General features: G+C 45.3%; 1 protein-coding gene across 3 annotated transcripts in view; it reads right to left on the bottom strand.

Moving 5' to 3' along the window:
• PTPN3 (protein tyrosine phosphatase non-receptor type 3) overlaps positions 1–18,122 on the bottom strand; it is a 119,557-nt gene that overhangs the window by 61,919 nt on the left and 39,516 nt on the right. For 2 of the 3 annotated variants that reach the window (XM_053566216.1, XM_053566218.1), the window contains exons 3-7: positions 17,442–17,549; positions 17,323–17,365; positions 14,718–14,796; positions 10,061–10,105; positions 5,209–5,261 (exon numbers count right to left, since the gene is read on the bottom strand). In XM_053566216.1, coding sequence (XP_053422191.1) covers positions 5,209–5,261; positions 10,061–10,105; positions 14,718–14,796; positions 17,323–17,365; positions 17,442–17,549 — 328 coding nt within the window. Of the gene's footprint in view, positions 1–5,208; positions 5,262–10,060; positions 10,106–14,717; positions 14,797–17,322; positions 17,366–17,441; positions 17,550–18,122 lie in introns of those variants that run through there. The other variant, XM_053566220.1, reaches the window with a different exon arrangement.

Here is an 18,122-nt window from a genome sequence, read left to right as displayed (position 1 = left end):
GCTGTCTGCCAGAGTGAAACACTGATGCCTCTGGTATGATGGGCGTTCTTGAGAGTTGTGCAGTGCCCAAGCTTTACAAGGGTATATGGCTGCCCCAAAGACCCAAATCATTTGGTTGTCTGGACTGTTGAGGAAACCAGGTAAAAACCCAAGAGTCAGGCATGTGGGAACTGAGGACATCCACATCCCTTCACCAAGACTCAAGTTTTTTCATTGGTATAAAACCAGAAGATAATTTCTACCTCTGATGGATGACTGATCTCGTATTCCATTTTCTTGACAAACAAAAAAAGCTTTTATTTCACCTTTTTCTTAAAACTATTAGCCCTAATCTTTCCAAATGTTTTAATGAATTTCTTCCTGTAGTTGGCTTCAAGCAGGGAGGCTTTCCAAAACTGGCAGGATTGTTTCAGAGTACCAACTGAACATGGAAGATTTCTAAATCAAACTCCTTTAATATTACCAGGACAGAGTTTGGGGAAAGCTGTGGTGATACTCTGTAGCCAAACCAAGAAGAAAATGGGGTGAGCCAGAGGCCACTTGAGTGAACTTCATCACATAGTCAAGAGGACAGATGCAAGGTCATCACTTTCTTTATCTCTACACAACCTCGCCTCCCCTACCTCACCCTCAGCTGCCTTCACACATCAAGGGCTGTTCTTTGAGATCTGCATGATAATGAAGGGATCCATTTTCTCTGTACACTGGGCCTTGAAGGCTGCAAGTGGGGGAGACTCACTATGCTTGGTACACAGTAGGTGCCTAGGGACTTGGCAGCTCTGATCTGTATAGAGGCTGATGCAAAGTTTAATTCTGGAAGGAGAAAAGGGCAGAAAGCCAAGTGATGCAGGCACACAGGTTGACCAAGGTTAGACCACAGGCTAGTAAGGCCAGCCAAACACGACCAAGTTGTGGATGGAAATGTCAAGGATGTTAAGATGTCTAGCTGGACACGGCAGGTGAGTCTGTACAGGGTAAGGGCACAGTTACAGATGTCTTTAGATGCCATGGCACAGGTAGCCAATGAGGAAAGCATAAGAAAGTGTTAGAATCACCTTGTTCAAACTCCTCATGTTAAAGGGGAAGGGAAGAAACTAGGTCCAGGGAAGGGACTCACCCCTCCAACAGGGTCAAGATCAGGACCCAGGTGATCTGAGCCCCAGTTAGAGCTCCTACCATGCCACCAGCCCATCAGGCCTGTAAGCTGCTCAAAGGCCAACTAAATGCTATAAATGACATTCCCAGGTCCCAAAGCAAAATCCCATAAAATTTTACTCTGTTAGTTTTATCAGTTCATGGAGAGACTCCTGGATCCTGATGTGGGTATCCAACATGTTAACCAACAGCCCCAACCCTGGTGCCATTCACATGCACAGCAAGGGTCTTTCTTCAGTCAAGTCACAGTGGACTTTAAAATACGACCAAGGGACCTCCCTTGTCAGGTGATTTTCCCCTGAAACCTTATGCAGCGATTCTGTGCAAAGCTCGTGCTGACCACTAGGGGGAAACAAAGCTAAACAGTCATACACAACATATGCAAAACCCTGGGCGGTTTGCAGGATGATTTCAATGGCATCACCCCACCTGATGCTCATCGTAACCCAGTGGTAGACATTAAACAGACAAAGAAACTGAGAGTCAAAGAAGGGGCTCTGCCACTGTTGCTCAGTGGCTAATCTGGAGCACTACACTCCAACCACAGTCCCTACACTTACCTACTACTGAGTAACACATTTTCCAACTTCTGGGGAAGCAACACGCGCAAAAACTAATTAATTACAGTAGAGAGAGAAGTGAGTGCTTATATGGGAAATACCTTATCTTTTAAGTCCCATGCTTCATTCTGGCTGCTAATATTTTATGGTTTGCAAAGACAGTATTCCCCAGGTTCCTGAACTGTGGTGCTTCACGCTGTGAAGTTGTTCTACTAGGAAAGTCCTTCACCTGCTGTTCATCCAACTTCAACATGACCTGTTTGTCCAGTCTCCCTCCCCTCCCCCAAGCAGGACAGTCATCCTCAGTGCTAGCAACACCCAAGTCTGCCTCCCTGCCCAGCTGCAGACTCCTCAGGGAGAGTAGTGAGTCCGATCGGTCCGTGTGCTCTAAGGTTCGTGCAGAACTTGCATGTGGCACAGGCCTGGAGATTATTATAGAACAAATATGTATTTCAAAAAACTTCTTTTATTTGTACTGAAGACATTTTGTACTTTTTAGGTGCTAATAACTTCTTTAGCCTCTATTTTATCAGTTCTTTATAGAGGAGAACCTATTAAAACTTGGAATAGGATGATTTCCACTTGGTTCTTAAATTTTATTCTACGTGAAGTTTATTGCTTACAATAGACAATTATTTAGGCAGCCGTCTTATGATTAGGCATGAAAATACAGTAATAGTCAACACTTGCAGGTTGTGGGGGGTGCATGATGAGAAATTACTTTGTGAGTACCATGTACATTATTTGGGTGATGGATATCCTAAAGTCATGACTTAATCACTATGTAATGTCTGCGAGCAACAAAATCACACTTGTACCACAAATTTATATAAATAATAAAATATAATCTTGCCATTTGCCATGTACCTTTCTTCCTTTTTTTTTTTTTTTTTTTTTTTTTTTTGGCCGGGGCTGGGTTTGAACCCGCCACCTCCGGCATATGGGACCGGCGCCCTACCCGCTGAGCCACAGGCGCCGCCCTGCCATGTACCTTTCTAAGGGCTACACATATAATAATTAACTCACTTCCTTTTCACTACAACCCTATAGAGGGATGCTGTTACCCTGTTTCCCCGAAAATAAGACAGTGTCTTATTTTAAGGTGTGCTCCCAAAGACACGCTAGGTCTTATTTTCAGGGGACGTCTTATCTTTCCTGTAAGTAGGTCTTATTTTAGGAGGATGTCTTATTTTCGGGAAAACAGGGTACTACCTGTTACTGTTATACTTGACAGTTAAGGAAGTTGAGGCTTAGACAGGCTCAAGGTCACACAGGTGTGACTGGAGGAGGCAAGGTCCAGCTAACATGGCTTCGGTCTGGTCCTCTGACTCAGTGATGGCACAACAACAAAGCCTCATTACAGATCACCTTCACATGTATTGCTTCATTTGAACCAAGTTGCCATCTTGAGAGCTGTCATAATCACACTGACGCTTCTGTTTTACAGATGAGAAAACCAAGATTCTCTGCGTGTAAGTGGCAAACGGAGATGCTAGGATTTAAATCGGATGTGCCTGCATCCATTCTAGTTAGCATTCCTGCCTCTTAAACTGGAAGCTCTAGTGGTGAACATCAAACTTGCTCTGAGATCGAGAAGAGCTCAGTCACCTGGGCTGACTGGCCTGGCTGAGATGGAGGCCACCACATCTACAGAACAACAATAACATGAGCTGACTGGTGATGCTCACATTTCCCAATGGATAGGGCATGGCTGGGTCTGCTCCAGATGTACTGTAGGGAGGAAGAGAACTTCAAATCCAGCCGGGCCCATCACTGTGCAACCTCTCTGAGTTTCCCCTCGGGGAGGAGAAGCAGGTTCAATGGAGAGTGTAACACTGGGTCTGGTTCTACTCATGAAGAGGGTCCCTGCTGATCTACGACAGGCAGTCATCTTTGACAACCTCTGTCCTCCATGCAGGTAGACAGGTAAGCTGCAGGCCCAGCCACCTTGCTCTCCACCTATCTGATTTGATTTTTTGCTGGTAGGGAGTTACACAGGCTGAGGGCCATGTCAGTAGTCCCTGCCAGTCTTCTCCTGGGGGGAGACCAGCAAGTGAGCAGTTCAGCGGTGTCTGCTCTGAGACCTGACCATCTCATGCCCTTACCTGTTTACCATGCAGCCTGTCAAGAGGGTAACAGGCCAAGATGACTTTGGCCTTACCAGAAGGTTAGAGAGGCTTTCCTAAGTCTTGAGCCAGCGTACTGTAAAAGCACCACACAGCAAATCAGCTATGAAGTGACTCATCACTTTCCGTCTGGCTGTGGACCCATCTTTTCATAGTGCATACCTAGCATCTACCACAGGACCTAACAGGGAATATATGCTCAGTAAAGTTTCACTGACTGAATGAGTAGATTTGTACTCCAGCTTAGCTCTGATGAAAAAATTCCCATCTGGACTTCCTATCCAACATGGTAGCCACTAGTCACGTGTGGTTAGTCCAAATTGTGATGTGCAGTAAGTGTAAAATCCAGACTGGTTTTCAAAGACTTAATATGAAAAAATACATAAACTATCTTGTTAATTTTTTTACATTATATTGAAATGAAAATATTTTGGACATATTGGGGTCAAATAAAACATTAAAAAGATTTTTTTTTTTGTATGTTTTGTTTTTTGTTTTTTTTTTGTAGAGACAGAGTCTCACTGTACCACCCTTGGGTAGAGTGCTGTGGTGTCACACGGCTCACAGCAACCTCTAACTCTTGGGCTTACGTGATCCTCTTGCCTCAGCCTCCCAAGCAGCTGGGACTACAGGCGACCGCCACAATACCCAGCTATTTTTTTGTTGCAGTTTGGCGGAGGCTGGGTTTGAACCCGCCACCCTCAGCATATGGGGCCAGCGCCCTACTCACTGAGCCACAGGCGCTGCCCAAATTAATGCCATGATTCGTTTTACTTCTTTTTCATGTGGGTACTAGAAAACCCAGAATTACAAATGTGGCTCACATTATATTTCTATGGGACAGCACTGCTAGAGACCAATATACTACATTCCATTAGCTACACTAAAACTCTAAATTCCTAAGATCCTGGCAGTGTTTTAAAATGGCACTAAGCAAGCAGCAGGAGTGACTTCCAGCAAATTTCTTGACAGAGCTGGGTCTCAGTTTCCATTTTTGTAAGAGGTGACTGGTACAAATGTTTGCCTCACTGGGGTTTGGATGGAAATAAAATCCAAATAGCTGAGCAAAGGCTCTGGCAAATGCAACCTGTGGTTGCTGTCTAGTGTCTGATAGGCTCCCTTGGGAGAAAACCCCACCACAGCTCATCCACTCCCTTCCCCTGAACCACCTTCCCTGGTCTACCATCCCTGTGCTGGAGGACAGCGTAATCTGGGTAAAAGCAGGACTGTCCAAACAGCCAGAGACACCTCGCCCTGTAGGATTCCTGGGAAAGGAGGATTTCGTCAAAGAGGAGAAACCGGTGACTTTCTTAACACATAGGTCAGAACAATCTGTCCGCCCGTGAAACTCCCCCTTCGTGACTTACATTGTACTGCATAGGACGCCAGCACCACTGCTGAGTTCAGAGGGCAGGTTAACCTGTCAGGAGAGAGACACATTGACACAGTCACAAGGACCGAAAACAGCACAAACGCTCACAGGTCACGGGGAGCACATGTCTTTCTTTTCTTGGATTGACCATTAACAAGCAACTTGAATCCTAACAAAACAACTTTATAATGCACATCAATCTCAAACAGTAAATATAGATGGGAACATATAAAGGATTTTAAGAAATAGCTTTTTCATGTTTAAAATAATATACATCAGGGCGGCGCCTGTGGCTCAGTCGGTAAGGCGCCGGCCCCATATACCGAGGGTGGCGGGTTCAAACCCAGCCCCGGCCAAACTGCAACCAAAAAATAGCCGGGCGTTGTGGCGGGCGCCTGTAGTCCCAGCTACTCGGGAGGCTGAGGCAGGAGAATCACTTAAGCCCAGGAATTGGAGGTTGCCGTGAGCTGTGTGAGGCCATGGCACTCTACCAAGGGCCATAAAGTGAGACTCTGTCTCTACAAAAAAAAAAAAAAGTTTAAAATAATATACATCATAAATACCATGAAGCTAAAAGGTCTAAAGTGGGCCAGTCTTCTGGCTGATCAAGAAAGGTGAGGTTCATATCTCTACCAGGGGAAAAAAGTGAGATAACTGTACTCTTAGATCAATGGGCAGCCGTCGAATATTTCTAGTAAAGACGTGAGACTCTTCAAAGTGCTAACTAAATTCCTGAGATCTAGTGACCGTGACTCTGGATTACCCTCTTTCTAGATGGTAACATCCTCTTAGAAGGGAAAAGTAGATGAGTATTTTGGATTTTAAAACATGCCATGGCTCGGCGCCTGTAGCACAGTGGTTACAGCACCAGCCACATACACTGAGGGATGGGTTCGAACCCAGCCCGGGCCAGCTACAACTGCAACAAAAAAATAGCTGGGTGTTGTGGTGGGCGCCTGTAGTCCCAGCTACTTGGGAGGCTGAGGCAAGAGAATCGCTTAAGCACAAGAGTTTGAGGTCACCATGAGCTGTGACACCACAGCACTCTACTGAGGGTGACCTAGTGAGACTGTCTAAAAAAAAAACAAAAAACTAAAATTAAAAAAAAAAAAAATTGCCATTCCTTAATTAAATTACTTAAGATCCCCACATCTATTCACTCTACGCAGAGCTACAGGGTTCAGTGGTCTGTCTCCGTCTACCAGTCCTCCTGCCACCTACTAGAAATCCTGGACTTGGGATAGACCAGTTTTTCTTTCCACCTAAATTCGCTGCCCTCCCAAACGCCCCACTTCTCCAATGACTACACCTCTGTCTTGGTCATATTTTGAAACTTCTGACTGTTCCCTCTTCGGCATGCAACTGCAGATTCCATGGTCTGCCCAGCAACTTGCTCGCCAGAGGCCAGGGATCGGCGCCAGACAAGCCGAGTGGGTTGGGGAGGGGCAGAAGTAAGGGCTTGCAGGGCGGGGAGCGGTCTGACAAATGGTGGTATCCTTAACAGTGACACGGGAAGACGCTGGGATTTTAAAAGCATTCTTCCCAGCAACCCAGTGGAAGTGGAGAAAATGCAGTTTCCATGCAGCCTGTGCAGCTCCCGACCCGCTGGCCCTCCAGGGTTCCCCTTCCTGGGCACTGCACTGTGCGCTAGTCTTGCAGGTGTACACTGAGGGTGACTTTTCCCACCTGAGGAGCTCCCATCTTTCCTCAAGTAACTCTGGGTAAAAGCAGAACTGTCCGAACAGCCAGAGATACGCTGCCCTGCAGGATTCCTGGGCAAGAAGGATTTCATCAAATAGGAGAAACTGGTGACTTTCTCAACACATAGGTCAGAACAACTGGTCAGAACTTCAGAATGATCTGTCCAAGTCTGCGGATGCGTCCCAGGGATACTCACTGCCTATTTGTTCATCTGGAGAGCTACAGGGCCCACAGAGAGGTCAGGCAGGAGGAGGAGGGAGCAGCCACTCACTCTCCTAGCAAGATGACGTCCACTAAATCTCAGCTGGTGTCCTTGCTAGAGGAAGAGCAGGTGCATGAGATCTGGAGAACAACTGAGGAAAGTAGCTAAGGAAATACCATCTAGTTCAGCGGTTTTCCTTTTTGTTTGAGACAGAGTCTCAAGCTGCTACCTTCGGTAGAATGCCAGGGTGTCTTAGCTCACAGCAATCTCCAACCCTTGGCCTCAAGTGATGCTCCTGTCTCAGTTTTCCTATTTTTAGTAAAGACGGTTTCTCACTCTTGCTCAGGATGGTCTTGAACTCATGAGCTCAAGCGATCCACCTGACCCGGCCTGCCAGGCAAGTGCTAGGATTACACATGTAATAGATCAGTGTTTTTCCATCTTTACAGCACTTTTGAACCTATAAACTTCCATGGCACACTTATTATAAACTATGTTAATTAAAAAAAAAGAGTAACGTAAAAGAATATACCTATTGTGTTTTTGTGCTTTGAACTTTTTTTGAAAATACTTTAATAACCATCTTTGAAAATGTTCGCGGCACATCTAAGATCCTTTCACAGCATACCAGTGTGCTGTGGCACACTGTTTAAAAACAATCACCGATCTACATGAAAGAAAAAAATCAGAAAACATATCTCCAAAGAATGGTGTTCAAAAATCCATACTAAAGAACACTAAAAGCCTGCATTCTTTTTTCTTTGGCGGGGGGGACAGTCTCACTATGTAGCCCTTGGTAGAGTGCCATGGTGTCACAGCTCACAGCAACCTCAAACTTTTGGGTTTAAGTGATTCTCTTGCCTCAGCCTCCCAAGTAGCTGGGACTACAGGCACCCACCACAGTGCCTGGCTAAAAAGCCTGCATTCTACTCTTAACTTGGCCACTCATTCCTAGACAGAACCTTTTCTTCTACTCTGGGTTTCAGGGTCTCTCTGCTGAGTGAAAGGGTTAGGACTAGATTGCTTGTCTTTGTGGGTGGGAGACGATGCCAGGAGTACTGGCCACCAACAACGGTTCCAAAAAGTTAGGGGATGACTTGACACCCAGAGGAAATGCTGAGTAGCCTGGCAGTGAGCATGGAAAAAGACGATTTTTTCTGTTGGGTAGTGGAGACCCTCTCCTCACAGAGGTGGGAAGGCCCTGGCGAGGAATGTCAGGATATAGGCCAGGACGTGGCCCTCCACAGATCTGTACCGACTCCCGTCCAAGTAACAAGGAGCATTTTGCTTGGAGAAGGCAAAAATGAAGATAACTAAGTCCAATACTTTCAGTTATACTGGAAGCTCCTGAGGAGGCCGTGCTCTGCCTTATTTGACCAGCACGGTCCAGTGCCTGTCTTAGAAGAAGTGTTTGCGAAATATTTGTGGGAAAAACGAAAAGTACATATAGAGAAGAGAGGACCAGAGTAAGTTTCCACTGCCGCTGAGGACAGCCTGGCCCAGAAGAGGGGCGGGGAATTTCAACCTTGAGTTACCCCAAAATGTAAAAAGGCTACTCCTGAAAGGGCGAGCTCCCCATCACTGGGGGTGATCAAGCAGAGACCCAACAGCCTGCAGGTTGTGCTAGAGAAGTGATTTATCCCTACCCTGAGTGGTGGGATGAGCCAAATGATGAGAATTCTGTAATTCTATGACTGCTAAACAGTCAACAGGTGCTGCTACTATCCTTTCTTCGAGATGTCTCTTGTTTCTACCTGTCCATCTCCCTGCTCCTAATGTCTGGTCAGGATGTCTGCAACAGCCACCTTGAGGGCCATCCATTCCCTTCCACAGACTGAATACCCTTGGTCTTTTCCGCTCTTTGCTGTGCACACAGTCTTTGTAGACACAGCTCTCGCCACATCCATATCCTTTCTGCCGGAAACCCTTCAATAGCTCTCCTCTGCCTGCTGGATGGAAGAGGCACGCCTACGTCTGACACGAAAAGCCCTCTCTCCTTCTCTTCTGCTGTAAGCTCTCAGCATGTGGTTCCCAGCTGGGACTGTGGGCTGTGGGGGTGTCTTCTCACTGCCAGGGAAATCCAACTCCTCACTTCTCTACAAACCCCAAATCTGGCTCATCTTAGCAATCTGCAAAGACTTTTCTAGCCCACATCAGCAGAAGGAGCTCCTAAAATCTTATGATGACTATGGTCTTCACTGCCCATATTGGTACTAACTACTTCCTAATTGCTTCTTGGGCTCCTGTCTCATTTACCCAAACAGACTGCAAAAGCTCCCTCAGGAAACAGCATGCTGGCAACCTCTGAAAACCCTTAAGAGAACTAAATTCATATGAGAAAAAGAGGCGGTGAGAAGACTGGGAATACGATGTGGCTGTCTCTACCACTTTACCTGCTGCATACTAAGAGTTTGGAGGAGATAGCTCAGGGACCACTGGCTTGGAATTTCTTTTCCCTTCCTAAACTAACATCTTCTAGCTACTGAGGTGGTCTCCATACCTGTAAGAAGTACTGAGTTATAGGCAATGCTCATGCCTTTGAGCTAAAAGCGTCCCCGTGAGACAATGAATCACTGGTCAATACAAAGGGGCTTGGGAGTGGACCTAAATTAGGCCTGATCTGCCTTCCTAAAAAACGTCCACTTTACATTCTGGGTCCCTTTCTAAATCCTTTCAAATTTCTCAGGTCTTTACCAGAAAGATAAAAGCATCTTTTGCAATAAAACTGAAATCACATGAAACGAAGTTTATCAATTCTCAGCCTCTCTAAACTGAGACTTGAGTTAAAAACAGATGCCCAAAGCCTAATGTCGTACAGGATGCTGCTTTCAACATCAACTCTTTGTGCAGATTTAATACTGTTCCCAGAAATGCATGCTCATTGGATTAAAACCAGAAATGTTGCTGGTCTGATAGGAAAAGAAGAATACAAAATTCTAATTACCTTCCTTCACAAATATCCATCTTCAGTTGTAAGAAATACAAATGCCTATGAAACAATTGTTTTCATTAATTCATACTCAGACTGAAATAAGCAAAAAACAAAACAAAACAAAAAAAACTTTGATGAGTTAAGGATAAGACCTGTATGTGTGAAAACCAAAGTACATAAAAATACAGTTTTGTCCAAGGTATCTGGTGCTACTTTGCACACTGTAAAGTTGCCCCATGAGTAAGGTGACTCGAGTTGGTGCCTTAAGTCCTGACCGGCAGGGGCAATGTCCCACCAGCACCAGGAGGGCTGAGCAGGGGAGGAGGGGCTGGTCTTACTGGCACCACCAACAGTGAAGCCCCTGCCCTCAGCCCAGGCCTTGCTAACAGCGCACAGGCACACTGCACACACAGCCCCCACACTAACAGGGCCACTGTTCTGAACACTGTGCCAGCTTGTGCACACCCACGTTCCCCCAGTGAGAAGTTGCTAGCGGAAGGAGGGTCTGTGAAGAACACCTCCCTGGCTGGGGTGCAAACACCCAGCTGGGATTTTTCCTGTGTCCCAGGAACTGTGGGTGCGTGAGCAAAAGCATAAACATCAGAAGTTGCCAGGGACTCCAAGCTAAAATTCTGCACTCATCTGGGAGAGACCAGCAAATCAAACTCCAAAACCCTGGATCTGTTTTTTGGGCAAGTTGTGGCAGGCCCCTCAGCCTGGGAGTCTGCTTCTCTGCCTGGGGAGTGGGGTGAAGAAGCTGCCAGCAGCAGGGCACAGGCCAGGAAATGCCCCGGGGAGACGTCTATTTAGGGACACGGCACACATGTGACATTTGGCCGCTAGCATCTGCTCTTTTTTAAAACCTGGATTCAAATGGGATAGTCATTCTAGAGTGTGGCCAAGACGACAAAAGGAAAACCTCTTGAAATCTAATACAGACAGGGCAGAGGTGCTCCAGGGAAGGAGAGAAGAGAATTTTGGAAAATCAAACAAATCAGTTTCATTATTCTTTTGGTTTGATAAAGGTCAAGGGACTGGGTTTTTGAGATGTAAATGCTTCAAACAGTATTATAACCTCCTTTTTGCATAGTTCTGGGCTGTGTGCATGGGACTTTAAAACTTGCCCCCTCATTTCAGCCTCATCTTAACTCTGTGGGTAGGTACCCACTCTCTCCAGTTTTAACAGATGAGAAAATCAAAGTTCAGACAGGAAGGGGAGGGTCAGATGTATCTTATTTTAACCTGGATAACCATAGTATTAAAAACATCTCATTATGCTGCAAATTTCTTGTATGCTTAATGATTTAAAAGCTTTAGGATCTGTGTCACCAACTACTCATAATGTACCTAAAACCCAGCACTGAGAGAGAATATAACATACATTTGCTGATTCATGCCTATATGGTATTAGAATCTCTATCTTTTCCACCTAGCAGAACATAAATCAGTCCTTTCTAGTTTGTTTCTATGTTTATCCAAGTTGACATTCAACCAGAATTAAGTGTTCTCTCCTCCTACAATGTGACGGAGAGAAGGGATAGAGTTACAGACAATCCAATGGTGAATTGGGGCTTTCACTGGCAAGCTCAGCTAATCAGTGCATCTTCCTAGGAATAAAAATGAGAACGTAAACCTGGAGGTCACCATTTGCCAAATGCTACCTTGTCATAAACTGAGCAAAGTTTCTGAGTCAATCCCACGACATCATACACAAAGAAATCGGAATAGTGAAATGCAACTCCATCTTAGGAGACTTTCTAGAACTCTTGAAGGAACCTGATTCTAATTTCAGTAAATAAAATTCTATTTAGAATGACCTAAATCTATCAGAAATGCTACTTGTGGGGGCTCATACTATAGACATTTATTTAACAATTAAAGTTATCTAGAAGAGCTGTTTGCATGCTTAACTTCAGAAATGCAACAATTTCTTAGAATGTACCCTATTCATGACTGCGACTTCTGAAAGAACAAACGTCCCTGCCTAGATCCTTAAAAAAAAAAATAATAATAAAAACACAAATACCACTTCTATTTGCCTTCCTTGATTCTTGAGAGCAAAATTTCCTTAAAAAGGAACTCATTTTTAGAAAGGCTACAAAGCTGGGGTTTAATAAGTTATTAACATGTCCCAACAACACATGTAAATCCTTCATTTAAATTGGAAAAAAAAAAATCAACAAGTGTATTTAGCAGCCCAGGGTAAGACAAAGATCTGGCAGGTGGGCATGATGGGATAAGTCGATAGTCTGAGACACTCAGGAGGCTGAGGCAGGAGGACTGTTTGAGCCTAGGAGTTTAAGGTCAACCAAGGTGACACAGTGAGGCCCTGTCTCTCCAAGAAAAAAAGAAAAAAAGAAAAAGATCTGGAGGTCCTGGTAGTCCACTAGCTTTCTAAAGTTGTGGGATAGTCTGTTAAGAAAGCTGCTGCCCAAATACCAGTGGGTGACAGCTACACTGGACTCCGCACTTGGGATACCACCCATCTTAAGATGGGAGGTTGGGGTGGGGGGTTGTCAGTTCTGAACCAGTGAATTTTAGGACAGACACAGACAAACTGCATTTTATCTGGGACTCTGGTAAGAACAAATATTAGTCTATTACTCATCTTGAGCTAAAATCCGCCTCCCTGTAACTTCCACCCACTGGCCATAATGCTATGAGCCAGCACACCCAGTTCTCCTTTCCCTGGGAGCACGCCTTAGAGCTCTGAAGGGAGCCTTCATTTCTCTCGGAGTCTTCTCTCCACCCGACACACCCTACATTTCCCCCAATATCCCTCAAATGATAAAAAAGCTCAGCAGGAGGATTCTGTCAGCTCCCAGAGGGAGTTTCTTCCCCCACAGGGTATAGAAGTGGACAGCCAAGTGGCCAAGGGGGCACTGGGAAGCAACTCCGGGGTTAGGCCTGCCCTAGTAATCCCTTCCCACAGATTCTGTCACTGGGTGCCACAAGCCTGGGGAGAAGACAGGTGATGGGTGACGTCACTAGTTTAGGCAGTGCCTGCCATACATGAGGTTGAAACCCACGAGTTGATCATAAAATCAATAGAATGGGTCACAATGGGCATTTTTTAGAAAAGGAAATGGAACAGAATAAAAAGCTTCAGAGTGCTTTATAGTTTTATAAACCTTTCGCTTCAGTAATTGATGTACATGGACTGCGGGATGAAACAAAATACAGTTTTACTGTGGGGTTGTGACTGAGAAAAACCCCCAGTGGTGAGAACCATGCCCAGAGACGTACACAAGTCCATCTGTGTATAATGACAACACATGTAACATAATGTATAATATAGACACACGTACATGTGTACACAAGACACACATAATCCCTCATGTCGTCCTTAAAGCATCCCCTGAACAGAACTTGTTATTTAGTAATGGCCAGAGGAAACCCTGGTAGGGTCATTTCAAATACATTTTTAAAGACTCTGTCACTGACTTTGTGTCTATCAGGTGATGAAAAACCTGCTGGGCTGAGGTTCCCGTATTACCCCAGTTTACCAGTGTAAAGAGCACCTGCGGGTGGCAGGGGAATTCTCAAAGCACAGGGTGTGTTTCCTGTGGTCACCACATGAGTCACACTGGATATCTTTTACCTGGCTTAAAATTTAACATCACAGTAAACACAGTCAAATCCCCCATGTCTGCTATTGTGGAGGTACATAAAAAAGGCAAACCAGAGTAATAGGCTAATATTTGGCCTGGAAACATATTAAAAGTGAAAACATGTGATCACGTAATTACCATTTTAAAAAAAGAAGGAAACCAGGCAGCACTCTATGTCTGAGTGAACGTTGCCTCCTTGGCCATGGCAGGAGGGTTCATTAATTCTCAGCATCCATTGGGGAAATGTTTCCCTCCTGAAGAAAAATAAACGGACCGGCAAGAAACAGGCTTGGCAGTGCCACAGGGGAGGCAAAGTTGAGTCTGCACAGTCAGTGTACAAATGGCAATAACTCTTCTGTGCACCACTCCTCCTCCATTCCAGATACTCTGTTCCCCACTCAGAAAAACCAGGTGCCAGCACCAAACCAGGACCAGGCCAGACTCTGAGCCCCGAGGGGTAAACAACTCTTATCACAACCCCTCTCCCTTATCTGGCTCACATATTTCCTGCACCTGCTGATTCACCCAGGAGACAAGCTGGGTCCAGCCTGCTCGCCTTTCTAGCTCCACAGACCGGGGATCTGATAGAGCATTCTTATTATAGAGATGTCTTCCTATCTTCAAGGGACTGATTGGTAACCCTTCAGTCCTATCATACTATTTGACCTCTGGATGACTGTTTTACAAATTTGTCGTCTAAACCCTGCCTACATTAGTAGAAAATGACTTTCTGTCCTTTGTGCATGTTCTGGGCAGGCAGGAGAGGCCAGTGAAGGAAGAGGTGGGAGGAAGGAGCAGCAGGAGGCGGCTGTGCGTGTGCTGGGAACAGCACCAGATCAGGAGGGGGAGAGAAGAAGGTTCAGGTTCAAGACTGAAAACTACTTAGCCAATCAAAATGCCAATATGTGCACCCCCGAATTTTTACTTGGATCATAATTACTGGTGCAGTTATACCCACATGAAGTTATCTGGCCATAGTTATCAAACGAAGAGTACATTTTTAGTGGTTACTCATTTTTATATACTAAATAGAAAACTTAAAATAAAAACATTATTACCTGGTTTGTTCTTGCTGCAGTGTGTTGGGATCAGGTATAAAAAATCTTACTCGAAAATGCAGGGTACAGGGGAAACCTCCTACAACATTTTTCAAAAACAAATTAAATTTTCCCTTTACAAAAGTCAAGGTATGTAAGTTGCTACTCTTTTCATAAGCGATGCATTTCCACTCAGCCATAGCCCTTTTCCATTATAAAAGGGCTAATTTCAAACAAGGAGTGCGTACATTAATTGGTTGCTTCAGAAATATTCACGTCTACCAAAGCTGAAATATTTACACAATATTGACACAGACGGAAACATAGTCTATTCCCTAATACATGTCTCCCGTAGGGCTGTGTTCTAACAATGCACTCCATTATTTGCATTAATTTTAGAAATCCTTAAATCAGTATACCATACAAAATTCACAAGGAAATAATGGCTTACACTTGTACAGTGATTCATACATTTCAAACATCTGCATGTATATTCTTTCATTTAAACACCACCTTGACTATGAGAAGGCCAGGCTGCCATGGACAGCCCAGTTGTACAGATAAGCCAAGAGGTTTAAAGATGCAACTTGCCCCCAGCTAGTGACAAAAACAGAATTATAGCTCTGATATTGTTGATGCTATTATATCACATTTCAAAATCATTTTTCTACTAGAAAATATTTCAAGCTTTTAATGCAGAGCATGTTAAATGATTAACACACTAGTGAATATTATGTAAAGAACATACTCAAAAATTATGCATTAACACCAAGAATGAATTTGCTTGTGTGGATAAAATTAGTCCATTTCTTTCATCAGATACGGAAGCAGCAGATCAGACTGTGCTGCTCAGATGCCAAGATTGTCTTCATGTCAATTTTATGCTCCCCTGGTACGTATTTGCCAGCCCTATCCATACGTTCTGCACTTTCTTGCTCTCTAAAGTTCAAGCCCTTCTCCAGCCTGCTCCGCTGTCCTGCCATCTCCTCCTTCACCTTGTTCATCCTGGGCTCCGCCCTCCCACCTCTTTCATACCTACTCTCTTGTCTCTGGCTGGTGTATCTAACAGGGTGTGTGCACCTGTGTACACCTCTGCCCACCTGCCTAGCACCAGTGGGTGGCGCTGTAACTCTGCATACCTGTCCTCCCACTGCCTTGGGATGCCCTTCCACTCCCCTTCTCTCCTCTTCTATAACTTGTCATTTTGGTGTCACATGTTTGGCCTCTTCACCTGTCACGTGGTCCTGTGCATTCTATCACGTGCGTAGTACTATCAAAGAACGGTCTCTCCCTTTTGGCTGTGCAGGCTCCAAATCTGACTTGAACTGGATACCCAGGACAGCCCAGTGCCTTGTCACAGTGAGTGTCCAGGACGTATTTGCCAAAATAATGTGTCAGTGAGAGAATGAATGACAACACCTGGTGCGCACTCATTCCCGTGACTTCAGATGGAGCAGGTATTTGTCTGCGAAGGTAAGAACTCTGAGGACTTGGTTCCCCCGTGGGCAGCAGTGGATCAGAGACATGGCTAGCTGAGTCGCCTCCTCCCACCCGGATGCTTGGGCAGGTGCGTGGCATCATGCGTGCACACTTGTGTGTTCATATCCACCCACCCTACACCCCTCTACCATTCACTAGCCACCTCCTCTGTGTCAGGCCCTGTGAGAGACACAGAGAGAACGTCACCAGGGTCCCTAACCTCAGGGACTTACAGTTCTAAGCTAAAGGCAAATACCTAAGAGATGAGGATGAGAGTGTTGTGAGCCACAAATCAGATGATGATAAAAGGGACAAGGGAGTCACAGCTTCTAAAACAGTGGTTCTCAACCTGTGGTCGCGACCCACAGAAACTGTATTAAAGGGCTGCGGCATTAGGAAGGTTGAGAGCCACTGTTCTAGAAGGAGAGGAGGGGGATCTGGGCAGCCTTGAAGAATGGCAGGATTCAGTTATGGGGAAGTGAGAGGGAAAAGCATTCCCAGGAGAGGGACAGACAGAGGGAGGTGCGGACGAGGCCTTGCAGATCCACCAGGCTCGTGTGGGGCACGAGGTGCAGAGGGGACAACAATGACAGCAATGTTGGAAAACCAGGCTGAGAGCAGATTAGGACAGGGGCTGGGGCAAGGTGTGGCCTGAATGGCCACTTCACTGGGGTTAACCCGCAGCACTGGGGTCCGCTCCGGATGGGCAAGCTGCAGATGAGAGGGCTTCATTTTTTATATTTGTGACACTATCTACCTATGGCTAAGTTTCCAGGGAATGCAGCTGTGCTCTTGGGAAGCATGAAGGTTTGGGTCTGTCTCTCCCTTTCCCATCCTGACTGTCCCACCAGGCTGAAAAAAGCCATTTTCTCTCCCTTCCTTCCTTGTAAAAAGAAAAGTGGGTTCTGTCTCTCTGAGCTGCCTACTCTCGCCTTTCCCTTTCTTGCCCACAGTTGGGGAGGATCCTCCAGGGCTGATCTGGAAGCATCTCTGCTAACTCAGAAGTCAGACAGGGAGAAGTCGGCTCGCTCGTGACTCCGGGAGCCCCTCAGGTAGCAGACGCTGCAGGCACTGATGAAGGGGGAGAGAATCAGGCGGTAATGCGCTAACATCTAATGTTCAACGGAAATGAAAAGATCACACCAACCTTTCAACTGTTTCCTGATGGGTTTGCTTGATTCAAGCCATCTCTGTTGGGTAAGAAAACATAAGTTATAAAACCAAACTGTGCAGGCATCCCACACATCTTAAAGGAACGGCACTTACAGGAGAGTGCAGGGAGTCATCACTGTGTTGTAAACCAAAATATTCCTTTTCTGTCACATCCAGGTGGTTATATGCCATATCCAGTAGCACCTGACCAGTATCTTGTTTCTAGAAAAAAAAATGATCAAGTGGAAAAAGTTGCAAAAAAAATTAAAAACTGGTGGTAAAAAATACCTTTACTATAGGCCAAAAAAAAAAAAGTATTAAAATATTCAGAGATGTTATGCACCCACATTTCCCACGATAAGGAAAGAAATTTCAGTTAAGAACACACAGGGGAAGTAGGGCTAAGGAAAACCACACCAGTACAATTTAAGACAATGTGCATTTAATTTAATTTGCCTGAGATTTCCCCCTTCCTGTTAGCTGCTTTCCCCAGTGATGATGTCTACATCAGAAAACTCAGATATCACAATTACAGTAAACTCTCTGTGACCTACCCATGGATTATCCACAGTAAAATGCTAATCCCAGGTCGGTTTCTGTTGGCTCCTGAGGATACCTCTGTGGCTCCTACCCCTGGATAAGCCACAGAAGTGTGCTTCCAGGGAATGAAAATGCTCGCCTTGCAGCATAAAGGAAGACAGCTAAAAATACTCAAATGCCAGTCAAAATGCCCTCAAAGTGATTTGGCTTGCGCCACCCTCTAGGATTATCTGCCTCACTTGCTGTGTCCTCTTC

Source organism: Nycticebus coucang, chromosome 2, assembly GCF_027406575.1.
Source record: "Nycticebus coucang isolate mNycCou1 chromosome 2, mNycCou1.pri, whole genome shotgun sequence".
Lineage (NCBI taxonomy): Eukaryota > Metazoa > Chordata > Mammalia > Primates > Lorisidae > Nycticebus > Nycticebus coucang.
This window is presented reverse-complemented; position numbering and strand designations above follow the sequence as displayed.